General features: G+C 48.3%; 1 protein-coding gene across 1 annotated transcript in view; it reads left to right on the top strand.

Annotated features, from left to right (window-relative positions):
- The first annotated feature begins 5,157 nt into the window (after nt 1–5,157).
- The window catches only part of cdh2 (cadherin 2, type 1, N-cadherin (neuronal)), a 238,540-nt gene continuing 228,086 nt past the window's right edge, over nt 5,158–15,611 (top strand). The window contains exon 1 of the mRNA XM_085992259.1: nt 5,158–5,286. Within this exon, the coding sequence (XP_085848385.1) occupies nt 5,211–5,286 (76 nt within the window). The 5' untranslated portion in view covers nt 5,158–5,210. The remainder of the gene's footprint in view (nt 5,287–15,611) is intronic.

The following is a 15,611-nucleotide window of genomic DNA, read 5'->3' as shown; positions in this document are numbered from 1 at the left end:
CCTCTTCCCCCCCTCTTCCTCTTCCCCCCCCTCTTCCTCTTCCCCCCCCTCTTCCTCCCCCCCCCCCCTCTTCCTCCCCCTCTTTCTCTTCCCCCCTCTTCCTCTTCCCCCCCTCTTCCTCTTCCCCCCCTCTTCCCCCCCTCTTCCTCTTCCCCCCCTCTTCCCCCCCTCTTCCTCTTCCCCCCCTCTTCCTCTTCCCCCCCTCTTCCTCTTCCCCCCCCTCTTCCTCTTCCCCCCCTCTTCCTCTTCCCCCCCTCTTCCTCTTCCCCCCCCTCTTCCTCTTCCCCCCCTCTTCCTCTTCCCCCCCTCTTCCTCTTCCCCCCCTCTTCCTCTTCCCCCCCCTCTTCCTCTTCCCCCCCTCTTCCTCTTCCCCCCCCCTCTTCCTCTTCCCTCCTCTTCCCCCCCCTCTTCCTCTTCCCCCCCTCTTCCTCTTCCCCCCCCTCTTCCTCTTCCCCCCCCTCTTCCTCTTCCCCCCCCTCTTCCTCTTCCCCCCCCTCTTCCTCTTCCCCCCCCCTCTTCCTCTTCCCCCCCCCCTCTTCCTCTTCCCCCCCCCCTCTTCCTCTTCCCCCCCCTCTTCCTCTTCCCCCCCCTCTTCCTCTTCCCCCCCCTCTTCCTCTTCCCCCCCCCTCTTCCTCTTCCCCCCCCCCCTCTTCCTCTTCCCCCCCCCCCTCTTCCTCTTCCCCCCCCCCTCTTCCTCTTCCCCCCCCCCTCTTCCTCTTCCCCCCCCCCTCTCTTCCTCCCCCCCCCCTCTTCCTCTTCCCCCCCCTCTTCCTCTTCCCCCCCCCTCTTCCTCTTCCCCCCCCCTCTTCCTCTTCCCCCCCCTCTTCCTCTTCCCCCCCCTCTTCCTCTTCCCCCCCCTCTTCCTCTTCCCCCCCTCTTCCTCTTCCCCCCCCCTCTTCCTCTTCCCCCCCCCTCTTCCCCTTCCCCCCCCCCCCTCTTCCCCTTCCCCCCCCCCCCTCTTCCCCTTCCCCCCCCCCCCTCTTCCCCTTCCCCCCCCCCCCTCTTCCCCTTCCCCCCCCCCCCCTCTTCCCCTTCCCCCCCCCCCTCTTCCCCTTCCCCCCCCCCCCTCTTCCCCTTCCCCCCCCCTCTTCCCCTTCCCCCCCCCTCTTCCCCTTCCCCCCCCCTCTTCCCCTTCCCCCCCCCCTCTTCCCCTTCCCCCCCCCCTCTTCCCCTTCCCCCCCCCCTCTTCCCCTTCCCCCCCCCTCTTCCCCTTCCCCCCCCTCTTCCCCTTCCCCCCCCCCTCTTCCCCTCCCCCCCCCCTCTTCCCCTCCCCCCCCCCTCTTCCCCTTCCCCCCCCCCTCTTCCCCTTCCCCCCCCCCTCTTCCCCTTCCCCCCCCCCTCTTCCCCTTCCCCCCCCCCTCTTCCCCTTCCCCCCCCCCTCTTCCCCTTCCCCCCCCCCTCTTCCCCTTCCCCCCCCCCTCTTCCCCTTCCCCCCCCCCTCTTCCCCTTCCCCCCCCCCTCTTCCCCTTCCCCCCCCCCCTCTTCCCCTTCCCCCCCCCCCCTCTTCCCCTTCCCCCCCCCCCCCTCTTCCCCTTCCCCCCCCCCCCTCTTCCCCTTCCCCCCCCCCCCCTCTTCCCCTTCCCCCCCCCCCTCTTCCCCTTCCCCCCCCCCTCTTCCTCTTCCCCCCACCCCCTCTTCCATCCTTCCTCTTCCCCCCCCCCCTCTCTTCCATCCTTCCTCTTCCCCCAGCCCGGGAGGTGTCTGGATTTTACAGCAGAGTTTGCAACAAGCTCCTTTAAAAAAAAAATTAAAAAAAAATGTGGATTAAATTAAACGTCTAAAAATATATAATGTCCTGTGAATCGGGAGGTTTGCAAAAGATCCTGTTGTTTTGGAAATAGTTTGCACGTTCAGATTTATGGGGAAAGGGCGTATTGTTTTTAACGTGGGGCATAGATTCGGCATTGTTGGAGTGGAGCAGGCACTCCTGCCCCAGCCCCTCCCCAGCACCTGGTCTTGTTTTAATCCACGTTACTTTTAGTCGGTGCATTTTGTATAAATCTTTAATGATCAATGCAATCGAGTTTCATTTTAGCCCCGTCTGGTTTCCAGCAGGTTGCACTGAGAAGAAGGATGTTTGAGAGAGATTGCGAGCATTCCCACTATCTTTCCCAGACTCTGGGATGTTTCCCCCCCCCCCCCCCCCCCCCTTCCAGTTAAACCAGGGCAGTTTTAGCACCAATTGCCCTGCAAAAATAAATGTTTGCATTTAGAACATCAACGTGATCCCATTAACTGCCCATTTCTGTCGATTTTAAATCACAATGGAACCCTTTCTTTAGCGCGCCTTTTCATTTCAAGGTTGGGGTAGTCTCACAATAGAAACTGGTCTTAAAAAAAATGCACTACATTGTAGCGAGGAGTTGGAGCACTGATAGCCGAGAGCTTTGTTCAGTAACGAGCAAGGTTCATTCTGTCGCTGCTGCTTTGTCAAAGGTGGACAGAGCTGAGTTCAGCAGGCAACTCGAGTTTGACACAGATTTAAATCCCAGTGCAGCAGCTTCCTTTTTTAAAAATCAAAGTAACTCGTTTTGTCCTTCTGTATTTTCAGTCTGATGAGAACGGGTCAGAATGTCTTTTTTTTAATGATACATGGGAGTGAAATGGTTATTATGGCTACATTTTCCTATTTACAATTGAGTTGTGGGAGTTTAGCTTGTTTCAATAATTGGGAATGCACTTGCGCAATTAGTTCTTGTAGAATCACAGAAATTTACAGCACAGAAGGCGGCCATTCGGCCCATCGTGTCTGTGCCGGCCGAGAAAGAGCTCCCCAGCCTAATCCCACTTTCCAGCTCTTGGTCCATAGCCTTTGCAGGTTACGGCACTTCAGGTGCATATCCAAGTACTTTTTAAATGTGATGAGGGTTTCTGCCTCTCCCACCCTTTCAGGCAGTGAGTTCCAGACCCCCACCACCCTCTGGGTGAAAAAAATTCTCAACTCCCCTCGAATTCTTCCACTAATTACTATTAAGTGTCAGCCGTGGCTCAGTGGGTAGCACATTTGCCTCCGAGTTAGAAGGTTGTGGGTTCAAGTCCCACTCCAGGGACTTGAGCACATGAAAGCTAGGCTGACACTTGCAGTGCTGCACTGTCGGAGGTGCCATCTTTTGGATGAGATGTTAAACCGAGGATCCGTCTGCTCTCTCAGGCGGATGTAAAAGATCCCATGGCCACTATTTTGAAGAAGTGCAGGGGGAGTTCTCCCCGGTGTCCTGGCCAATATTTATCCCTCCAATCAATATAACAAAAACAGATGATCCAGTCATTATCAGATTGCTGTTTGTGGGAGTTTGCTGTGTGCAAATTGGCTGCTGCGTTTCCTACATTAAAACAGTGACTACACTTCAAAAAGTACTTCATTGGCTGTAAAGTACTTGGAGACGTCCGGTGGTCATGAAAGGCGCGATATAAATGCAAGTCTTTTTTTCAATCTGTGCCCCTGGTTATTGACCCCTCTGCTAAGGGAAATAGGTCCTTCCTATCCACTATCTAGGCCCTTCATCATTTTATACACCTCAATTAAATCTCGCCTCAGCCTCCTCTGTTACAAAGAAAACAACCCCAGCCTCTCCAATCTTTCCTCGTAGCTAAAATTCTCCAATTTTCTTGAGATCTGAGCATTATTTGGTTATAGTTTATTGATACGGTGCATTTTAAAATGTAGCTAAATTTTCTACCTGTGGGCCAATTTGTTCTTTATTCCAACAGCCTCTTGCACTGCACATATCTAATAAAAGAATTGTTTGAAGTACCGTGTGTAGTAATCAAACTCCTTTAAGCATGAAATCAGTTAAGTGTATTGTCCAATTCAAAGTTACATGATCAGAGCCGCATCATGCTTGCAGTCGGGTTGTTTCCACCCTGTGACTGACTGTCTGCAGTAAAGCTCCAGCCTGGCAGCAATTTGCTTGAGGCTCTTGTGTCCCAGCTGTGGCTCACCTTGCTGAGTCAGAAGGTTGTGGGTTCGAGTCCCACTCCAGAAACTTGAGCACAAAAATATCCAGGCTGACGCTCCAGCGCCTGTACTGAGGGAGCGCCGCACAGTTGGAGGTGCTGTCTTGCAGATGAGACGTTAAACCGAGCCCCCCCCCCCCCCCCCCCGGTCTGCTCTGTTTGGGTGGACGTAAAAGACCCCACGGCCACTATTTCGAAGAGGAGCAGGGTAGTTCTCCCCGGTGTCCTGGGGCCAATATTTATCCCTCAATCAACATCACTTTAAAAAAAAAAAACAGATCGTTGTCACGTTGCTGTGCGCAAATTGGCTGCTGCGTTTCCCACATTACAACAGTGACTACACTTCAAAAAAAGTACTTCATTGGCTGTAAAGAGCTTTGGGACGTCCTAAGGTCGTGAAAGGCGCTATAGAAATGCAGGTTTTTCTTACTCTTTTTCCCCCCCCCCCGCCCCATCAAACAATCTGTCACCTGAGGGTCATTTCTTATGGCAGTGTTAGCCACTTTAAAGTAATCTTGGTTTAATTAACATAAAAGCAGGTTTGGGTCCACCTCTCCTTCAGTGTTTCATTTCAGCTGTAACGGGCAGATTTTGAGAATTGAGATAATTGACAGAAGAACCAGAGGCGAGATGAGGAGTTTGTTTTTTAAACGCAGCGAGTTGTGATGATCTGAAATGCGCTGCCTGAAAGCAGATTCAATAATAATGTTCAGAAGGGGAATTGGATATATATTGTACTTGGGGGGGAAAAAGATAAGATATGGCAGGGCTATGGGGAACGAGCGGTTGGGGGGGGGGGTGGTGGAGAGTGGGACTAATCGGAGAGCTCTTTTCAACGAGCCGGCACAGGCACGACGGGCCGAATGGCGGCCTCCTGCGCCATATCGTTCTATAGTTGATGTGGAATTCTCTACCACAGAAGGCAGTTGAGGCCAATTCATTAAATATATTCAAGAAGGAGTTGGATATATTTCTTAAAGCTAAAGGGATCAAGGGATATGGGGAGAAAGCAGGGACAGGGTACTGAGTTTGGATGATCAGCCATGATCGCATTAAATGGCGGAACAGGCTCGACGGGCCGAATGGCCTCCTCCTGTGCCGTGTCATTCTATAGCTGATGTAAAACACTCTTTTTAGACCAGAGGGAGCTGCAACAAAGAAGCACATTTGAATTTGAAATACATTTTACATTTTTAATCGTTTTATCATTTTTTTTAAAGCTACCAATAGAAGCAACGGGACTGGCGTCCTGCATGGCTGGATTTTCAGAAGATATTTTCAACGCCGTGGTTTCACGGAGCGTCCGCGAAGGGCAGCCTCTCTTAAATGGTAATTCCTCATTGCGTTATATTGCTTTTTTTTTTGTCGTTGCAAAGTATGGTTGGATGTTTGTGTTACATTAGAGACGGAGAAAGCAGGCAAGATCTTCCTACAGTACGAAACACAGTAGCTTCAAGCTTTACATGTAAAAGCAAAAGAACAGAAGAATGCAAATGTTTCTCTTGGGGGCAGAAAGAAATTATCTTCTTTTCTACTAGTTGGTCGGGGGGGGGCGGGGGATCCTGTGCTGCACTTTACTTTTGTACATTTTCTTTTTAGAAGTGTTATTTTAAGTATGTTATTTTAAGCGACTAAAACACTTGACTTGCAACCTGAAGGTCTCCCCGATTTGAAGTTTGCCTCAAGTTTGACACTTGGTCTTGATGCTACACTGAAATGACTTTTTAGCTCTTTAGACTTGGGGTAGTTGAATTGGCGAGGCCTGTCTCTCTCTCTCTCTCTCTTTTTAAAACCCATCTGCTCTCCTGTCAGGCTGGAGCTCTGTGGTGCCGTTCAGTATGCAGTCAATGTAAGGAGTATTGCAGGATGTATGCGAATATCTATTCCGTTTTATCTTGACATCTCGAGCCTTTTAGCTCCTTGCGTCCTGCCGCGCGACCGAAAAGTCAGTGTTTCTGCCGCAAAAAAATGGTTAAATAACTGTGCCTTCAATCTCGGAAATGCAATGAACAGAGAGGAGGATAGTAACAGACTGCAGGAGGACACGGACAGACCGGTGGATTGGGGCAGACACGTGGCGGATTACATTTAACGCAGAGGTGTGAAGTGATGCATTTTGGAAGGCAGGATGAGGAGAGGCAATGTGAACTAAAGGGTACAATGTTAAAAGGGGCGCAGCACGTTACCTGTAAGCTGCGTGGCGCTCTGCAGGTCCCGCAGAGCCGACTATTAAATAGAAAAACAGTGCCCGCGAGGAATTCTGAATGGCCTGTGTTATAAATCTCATCATCAAGAAACTACTTATGAAATAACACTGGACGGCCAGCTGGTGGCGCCGTCCAAGGAGTATAAATACTCGGGCGTGGGCCCCAGCTTTCCAGGGACATTTTGTAAGACAAGGAGCTAGTGAAATACAACTAGACTTCCATGTTCTGAAACAAGTTGATTAATGTTCAAACCAAGTGCATAGTGAGTTTTATTATGTCAGCCCGCGTAGACCATTAAAGGCGCCCCGCGGGCCAAAAAGAAATTCGAGGGAACATTGGTCTGCAGGAACAGAGAGACCTGGGGGTGTATGTACAGGTGGCAGGACAAGTTGATAAGGCTGTTTTTAAAAAAAAAAAAAAAAAAAGCACACGGGATCCTGGACTTTATAAATAGCAGCACAGAGTTACAAAGGTTATGCTTAACCTTTAGAAATCAGCTGGAGTATAGTATGCGATTCTGGGCACCACACTTCAGGAAGGACGTCACGATATTGGAGATGGTGCAGAGGAGATTTACTAGAATGGTTCCAGGGATGAGAGACTTCAGTTACGTGGAGAGACGGGAGAAGCTGGGGTTGTTCTCCTTAGAGCAGAGAAGGTTGAGAGGAGATTTGTTAGAGGTGTTCAAAATTCTGAGGGGTTTTGACAGAGTAGATGGAGGGAAACTGTCCCCATTGGCAGGAGGGTCGGTAACCAGAGGACACAGATTGAAGGTAATCGGCAAAAAAAACAGAGGGGGAGATGGAAGATTTAAAAAAAAGTTTACGCAGCGAGTTGTTGTGATCTGAAAGAGCGGTGGAAGCAGATTCAATAGTAACTTTCAAAAGGGAATTAGATAAATACTTGAAGGGGTAAAATTTGCAGGGCTGTGGGGAAAGAGCAGGGGGGAGTGGGACTAATTGGAGAGCTCTACCGAAGAGCCGGCACAGGCACGATGGGCCGAATGGCCTCCTGTGCTGTATGATTCTGTGATTTGATGTTTGGTTGACCAGCCTATTGCGCACTGTAGAAGGATCTTAACCGTACACATTTAGTAAGTGGAGCATCTGCATCGTGATTAATTTGCTGCGACTCAATGTGTAATAATGAAGAACACCAGAATGCATCCACTTCGCAATTGGGTATGTTCATTACTGAGTTACAAGGTCAGAAGGAAATTCTGAAAAACTAGTTTTAAATGTTGACTGTTGAGGCGTGTCACACCACTAGATTGCAAAATAGACTTCCAAATAAAAGGATTAATTTTGTTGAACAGTGCAAGTAAATACTGCGATTGAGACGATTTCAAATGCTGAATAAGTGTTACATGGATAAGCAGAACTGGGCGATGGTTTAGTGTAGCTTTGAAACTGGCACTGGGGTCTGAAATTCCTCACAGTATTTGAATCCGTGTATTGGTGCAGTATGTCGGTGTTGTCTGCGGGGTAGAATTTTAGAAAGGTGACATTTGCCTTTTTTTTTTACTGAATTGCCCCTCAATTTGCCTTAGTCTTTTAATATTGTTTATCTGATATAGTCTGCCCCCGCCAAGTTTGCTGCAGTCGGAACTCTTGTCTCAGTTTTTCAGTAGTGCGATACTAGGGTTGGTGAGCGGGTCTAATATTGGAATGAACCTTCTGGTTTTTCTCCCACTTCCGAATGCCATTGTGCTTTTTTGTAACGGTGAGGGAGTTGGTATCTCGTGGATTCATCCAGTCCAAACCATTCAGCCCATCGCGCCTGTGCCGGCACACTGTTCCTCTTTGAACCGGTTAAAAAGTAGCGCACGTTCTAGTCTCAGAATAAGGGGGCGCCCATTTAAGACGGAGATGAGGAGGAATTTCTTCCCTGAGAGGATCGTGAATCTTTGGAATTCTCTGCCCCAGAGAGCTGTGGAGGCCGAGTCAGTGAATCCATATTCAAGGTGGAGATGGACAGACATTTGAACAATAAGGGAGTCGAGGGTTATGGGGAGCGGGCAGGGAAGTGGAGTTGAGGCCAAGAACTTATTGAATGGCGGAGCAGGCTTGAGGGGCCGAATGTCCTGCTCCTGCTCTAACAGGACTAGACAGACTAGATGCAAGAAGGATGTTCCTGATGGCCGGGGAGTCCAGAACCAGGGGTCACAGTCTAAGGATAAGGGGTAAGCCATTTAGGACAGAGATGAGGAATTTCTTCACCCAGAGAGTAGTGAACCTGTGGCATTCTCTACCACAGAAGACAGTTGAGGCCAATTCATTAAATATATTCAAGAAGGAGTTAGATATATTTCTTAAGGCTAAAGGGATCAAGGGATATGGGGAGAAAGCAGGGACAGGGTACTGAATTTGGATGATCAGCCATGATCGCATTAAATGGTGGAGCAGGCTCGAGGGGCCGAATGGCCTACTCCTGCTCCTATCTTCTATGTTTATTTCTTATGTTCTTCAAGAGTATTCTCTGTTTTTCTCGAGACTAAATGGCAAAAGTGGGAAGAACGTTCTATCATGGTCGTGCCTTCGGCTGCCTGGGCACTAAACTCTGGAATTCCCTCCCTAAACCCCTCTACCCCTCTTCCTTTTGAGATGCTTCTTAACACCTCCCTCTTTAACCAAGCTTTTGATCATCTGTCCTAATTTCTCCTTCTGTGGCTCGGCGTCAACTTTTGTTTGATAATCGATCCTGTGAAGTGCCTTGGGACGTTATACTATGTTAGAGGCGCTATATAAATGCAAGCTGTTCATGTTTAATTTTATTGCTGATATTCAGATCAAGTAGTTCACTTTGATTTTTTTTAGCCCAGGAATATTTTTTTTTTAGTACAAAACAAATATGCTCACGAGTCTGACCTCCTTTTGTAGTTTGGGTTAAATCTCAACTGAATGCAAGACAGGTTTTTTTTTAGCCAGTTAATAGAAATAGTCTTTCAGATGAACTGTGCATACAAATGTGTTCTGACTTTAGGTATGCAGGCGGTTGCTGCCTCACTACTATTTCAAAGCTTGAGCCTTAAGGATTGGTCATTCATTAATCGGATTCTTGCGATTAAACACTGACCAGTCTAGATGAAAAGTGGTAATCGCTGGAGATAAGGTACCATGCAGCAAGTGCTTGAGTGAGTCAGAGGAATTTAAATTGGACAATAAAGGTATTTAGTTTTGACTTAGTGTGGTTCCAGAGCTTCTGTTATCGGCAAGGCCAAGTAATTAATCCTTAGTACAATGTTGGCACAAAAATATATTAAATCGGACTATAGCTATTGTGGCTAGATTGGTTTCAAAATAGAAGTATCTAAAATTTAAGAGATGCATGGTGGCTCTGATGTACTTTGTTACCTCGAGACTTGACTTCTCTAACGCACTTCTGGCCGGCCTCTCGCGTTTTACCCTCCATCATCCAAAACTCTGCTGCCCGTGTCCTAACTCGCACCAAGTCCCATTCGCCCATCACCCCCTGTGCTCGCTGACCTACATTGGCTCCCGGTTAAGCAGCGCCTCGATTTTAAAATTCTCATCCTTGTTTTCAAATCCCCCCCCCCCCCCCACCCCGTCCCCGATTTTAATCGCTCCACCATTGGCGGCCGTGCCTTCAGCTGCCTGGGCCCTGAGCTCTGGAATTCCCTCCCTAAACCTCTCCAGATCTCTTTCCTTCTTTAAGACACTCCTTAACACTTACCTCTTTAGCCAAGTTTTTGGGCATCTGTCCTAATATCTCCTTATGTGGCTCGGTGTCAAACTTTTGTTTGATAATCGCTCCTGTGAAGCGCCCTGGGACGTTTTACTACGTTAAAGGTGCTGTATCAATACAGGTTGTTGATGTACCAGTAATTAGAAGATAGCAATTTCTTGGTAGCCAATGGACGACTAATGCAACTGGTTACAGAAGGTTTAGTTTTTGTGCTTCGTAAGTTAATTATTCAGATTTTTATTTGGACACGGTCGATGAAGTACACATAACTCAACTTGAAGTAAAACCTCTTCCATTACAACCTGCAGACATGTAATCCATGTCTATCTTGGCAAAACTGATACCTTTTTTTAAGCTTAAATTGGACATCAGAAAAAGTGTTTTGAGAAACATTGTGGTTCACTTTTTTTTGACGTGACTACTCTCGGGGGCTAAGGTTCAAGAGGTAAAATAAAATGTGGCAACTGCATTCGGCAAATGAAACATCCTGGAGGTACTGTTTTTGAAGGCTTGCAATGCAGCCCAAAATGAGGCCTCAGTTGTACTTGAGAATTCAAATCTGGATATTACTCAACGTGCCGTGCCTCAGTGGGCAGCACTCTCGTCTGGGTCAGAAGGTTGTGGGTTCAGGTCCCACTCCAGAGACTTGAGCACAAAACTCTAGGTTGACACTCCCAGTGCAGTGCTGAGGGAGTGCTGCGCTGTCGGAGGTGCCGTCTTTCTGACGAGGCGTTAAACCGAGGCCTTGTTTGCCCCCCCCCGGGTGGATGTAAAAGATCCCACGGCCACTATTTTGAAGAAGAGCAGGGGAGTTCTCCCCAGTGTCCTGGCCAATATTTATCCCTCAATCAACATCACTAAAAAACAGATTATCTGGTCATTATCACATTGTTTGTGAGACCTTACTGTGCTCAAATTGAGGTGTGACCTAATAGAGGTCTTTTAAGGTGATTCGATTGGGTGGACGGAGAGAAGACGTTTCCGCTTGTCGGGGACTCCACACTGGGGTCCATGAATATGGGATGGTCACTAATAAATCCAATAGGGATTCAGGAGATACAGATTGGGCGACCGCTTTGTGGAACACCTCCGTTCAGTCCGTGAGGGGGACCCCGAGCTCCCAGTCGCCTGTCACTTTAATTCACTGCCTCATTCCCACTCGGACCTCACCGTCCTTGGCCTCTTGCGCTGTTCCAATGAAGCTCAGCGTAAGCTCGAGGAACAGCACCTCATCTTCCGATTAGGCACTTTACAGCCCTCTGGACTCAACATAGAGTTCAACAATTTCAGATCATAACCTCTGCCCCTATCACATATATATATTTTCTCTTTTTATCCACACTTTTTGTTTGGCCCACCCCCCCCCCCTTTTCTTCTTCCCTCCCACATGGCAGCTGTCCTTCATTCTCCCAGCGCAATTCACACCCCATCTAGAGCCATCCTTTGTTCCTTAACCTGTCCCATTACCACCTCCTCTTGCCTTGAATATCTCTTAATGTCTCTTAATCTCTCCTGCTTTCTATCCTATCACTGACCTTCCCTTTTGTTCTCTCATCCCCTCCCCCTTTTCCCAGCCCCTAAACCTGCTTTCCATTTCCTGCCTTCTTCCAGTTCTGACGAAGGGTCTTCGACCTGAAACGTTGACTGTTTCTCTCTCCACGGATGCTGCCTGGCCTGCTGAGTTTTTCCAGTGTTTTCTGTTATTAGGGATTCAGTAGAACCATCTTTACCCAGAGAGTGGTGCGAATGTGGAACCAGCTACCACAGAGAGTGGTTGAGGCGAATAGTATAGATGCATTTAAGAGGATGCTAGATAAGCACGTGAGAGAGAAAAGAATAAAGGGATATGCTGATGAGGGGTGGGAGGAGGCTCGAGTGGAGCATTAACACTGGCATGGACTGGTTGGGCCGAATGGCCTGTTTCTGTGCTGTAAATTCTATGTCAATTGGCTGCCGAGTTTCCCACGTTATAACAGTGACTACACTTCAAAAGTATTTTGGCTGTAAAGCGCTTTGTGACGTCCTAAGGTTGTGAAAGATGCTATAGAAATGCAAGTCGGTCTTTTCTACTGTCTGGTAGCAAAATACTGCAGATGTTGGAAATCCGAAATAACAACAGAAAATGCTGGAAAAACTCAGCAGGTCAGGCAACATCCGTGGAGAGAAATTTGGGTTGACGTTTCGGGTCGAACCCTTCTTCAAAACTGGAAAGCAAAGAAAATAGATCGAAGGCAGGGCTGCGATCGGACAAAAGAAGTGAAAGAAACAAAAGAGCTAGACGAGATGGTAATAGGCTGAGATTGGGTGTAAAGTGTACTGGCAGGGCAAGAGATAGCTGCCAGGTGTGAGAGAAACAAAAGGAAAGGGGGGTGGGGGGAAGGAGTGGAAAAATTACAAGAAAAAAAGTGTAATAGGGGCCGAGGTTATGATCTGAAATTGTTGAACTCGATATTGAGTCCGGAAGGCTGCAGAGTGCCTAATCGGAAGATGAGGTGCTGTTCCTCGAGTTTACGTTGAGCTGCCATGGAACAATACAAGAGGCCAAGGACGGTGAGGTCCGAGTGGGAATGGAGCGGTGAATTAAAATGACAGGCGACCGGAAGCTCGGGGTCACCCTTACGGACTGAACGGAGGTGTTCTGCAAAGCGGTCACCCAATCTGCGTTTGGTCTCCCCAATGTAGAGGAGACCACATCGTGAGCAGCGAATACAGTATACTAGATTGCAAGAAGTACAAGTAAATCACTGTTTCACCTGGAAGGGGTGTTTGGGGCCCTGGACAGTGGGAAGGGGGGAGGTATAGGGGCAGGTGTCTGTTGGGGATCACACCCACCACCATTTCCTAATGCGTTTAAGGGGTGTGTTTGTACGGTAACAAGAGTCACTGCAAAGTAGTTTCCCCCCTCACACTGTTGCTGAAGGTGCAGTATAACTATAGTCGAGAGGTAAATGACAGGCGGTGTAAGATACCTGGAGAAGGTGATCTAGTGCCGCCTGGGTTTGACACCACCGCTGGCTTTGACTCCATTGTAATGTCAAACCTATCTGTGATGACAGGTGTGTAGAGTGCTGTCCTGGGCAGGAGAGTTGTATAAACCCAGGCGACCGCCTTTCTGGAGCTGCTGCTGTAGGTGCTGATTTTTCAGACCCCAATGTTTGAAATGTTTGAGGGAGGTAGTTGTGAACGATGTGTCTTTGAAAGGACTTGCAGAGCTGATCAAGTGACAGAATAAATGCTTTTATGATTAGAGGGTGATACCAGAACTGAGAGTTTCTAACCCATCAGGAAAGATTGAATAGACTGTGGATCTTTTCTCTAGAAACTAGAATGACTGATATTTGAGCTGATAGAAGTCTTTGAAGTTATGAAGGGGCTCGATAGAGTAGACATAGAGAAGATGTTTCCACTTGGGGGTGCGGAGAGTCCGAAACTAGGGGCCATCAATATAAGACCGTCATTAATAAATCCAATAAAGAATTCAGGAGAAACTTCTTTACCCAGAGAGTGGCTTAGATATATTTCTTAAGGCTAAAGGGACCAAGGGATATGGGGAGAAGGCCGGGACAGGGTACTGAGTTTGGGTGATCAGCCATGATCTCATTGAATGGCGGAGCAGGCTCGAGGGGCCGAATGGCCTACTCCTGCTCCTATCCTCTATGTTTCTGTGTGGTGAGAATGTGGAACTTGCTACCACAGGGAGTGGTTGAGGCGAATAACGTAGATGCATTTAAGGGGAAGCTGGATAAACACATGAGGGAGAAAAGAATAGAAGGTTATGATGATGGGGTGAGATGAAGAGGGGTGGGAGGAGGCGCGTGTGGAGCATTAACACCGGCACAGACCTATTGGGCCAAATGGCCTGTTTCTGTGCTGTTAATTCTATGTAGAAAGCACTAACTTGCTCTACACTTCCAAGTAATTCGTTGCAATTTTTCCACGTCATTGTTGAATATATAATAAATTTGCGCATCGCAAAATCTGCAATTGATTTTTGCACGCAATAGAAAAATATTTAGGAATCTATTAAATCGTCTTTTTCAAAATCTCAACATTTTTAATGTAGGATTTGGAGAGATGTTGGAGAACAAAGAACTCGGTAACGCATTGCTTCAAAAAGTGGCTTTTACAAGTGTTTAGCTACTGGGCCCCTTTTCCTTAGAAAATGCAACGGAAGTGTATCTCTGAAATCTGACGTCAAAATTATAAAGTTTGGCACGAAGATCACTTCAGAATGTTGTTTGGATTAGGAGGCGAGAGGAGTTACGCAGCGAGTTGTTGTGATCAGGAACGCGCTGCCTGAAAGGGCGGTGGAAGCAGATTCAATAGTAACTTTCAAAAAGGGAATTGGATAAATACTTGAAGTGGGGGGAGAATTGGCGGGGCTGTGGGGAAAGAGCAGGGGGCAGTGGGACTAATTGGAGAGCTCGACCAAAGAGCCGGCACAGGCACGACGGGCTGAATGGCCTCCTTCTGTGCTGTATCATTCTATGATTTCACAGAGGTGTGAAATTTTCCTGATGTGTCTACTTGGTTCACGAGTAATACCCAGCAGCATGGTTAAGTTTAGAGATTTCATCCTTCCAAGTTTTGAGCTGTGCTTAAGTACTGGTGGTTTACAGGTCTGCTGCTGGTGGTGCGAAGAATTTAAGGTAATGAATTAAGAGTACCATACAAGAAGTGTATACACATTAAATGGTAGGACACTTGAGTAGTGTAGAGGAACAAAGGGACCTTGGAGTGCATGGCCACAGATCCCTGAAGGTAGCAGGCCAGGTAGATAAGGTGGTTAAGAAGGCATACGGAATACTTGCCTTTATTAGCTGTGGCATAGAATACAAGAGCGGGGGGGTTTATGCTTGAACTGTATAAAACACTAGTTAGGCCTCAGCTAGAGTATTGCGTGCAGTTCTGGTCACCACATTACAGGAAAGATGTGATTGCACTAGAGAGGGTGCAGAGGAGATTTACAAGGATGTTGCTGGGAATAGAGAATCTTAGCTATGAGGAAAGACTGGATAGGCTGGGCCTGTTTTCCTTAGAACAGAGGAGGCTGAGGGGAGACCTTATTGAGGTGTATAAAATTATGAGGGGCCTAGATAGAGTGGATAGAAAGGACCTATTTCCCTTAGCAGAGGGGTCAAAAACCAGGGGGCACAGATTGTAAGTAATTGGTGGAGGGTTTAGAGGGGATTTGAGGGGAAATTTCTTCACCCAGAGGGGGTCTGGAACTCACTGCCTGAAAGGGTGGTAGAGGCAGGAACTCTAACCACATTTAAAAAGTACTTGGATGTGCACTTGGGATGCTCTAACCTGCAGGGCTACGGACTAAGAGCTGGGAAGTGGGATTAGGCCGGAGAGCTCTTTGTTGGCCGGCGCGGACACGATGGGCCGAAATGGCCGCCTTCTGTGCTGTAACTTTCTATGATTCAGCCCCAGAATCCCTTTCCTAGCCACCAATTAACATCCTCCTCCTCCCTGGCCACTGTCTGAGGCTGAGCCAGACTGTTTGCAATCTTGGCATCCTGTTAGACCCTGAGCTGAGCTTCCGACCCCATATTCTCTCTATCACGAAGACTGCCTACTTCCACCTCTGTAATACCGCCCGTCTCCGTCCCTGCCTCAGCCAATCTGCTGCTGAAACCCTCTTCCCTGCCTCTGTTACCTCCAGGCTCGACCATTCCAACGCTCTCCTGGCCGATCTCCCACCTTGCACCCTCTGTAAACTTCAGCTCATCCAAAACT

The sequence above is a fragment of the Somniosus microcephalus genome, chromosome 7, assembly GCF_052327205.1.
Source record: "Somniosus microcephalus isolate GS21.2 chromosome 7, FLI_Smic_1.0, whole genome shotgun sequence".
NCBI lineage: Eukaryota > Metazoa > Chordata > Chondrichthyes > Squaliformes > Somniosidae > Somniosus > Somniosus microcephalus.
This window is presented reverse-complemented; position numbering and strand designations above follow the sequence as displayed.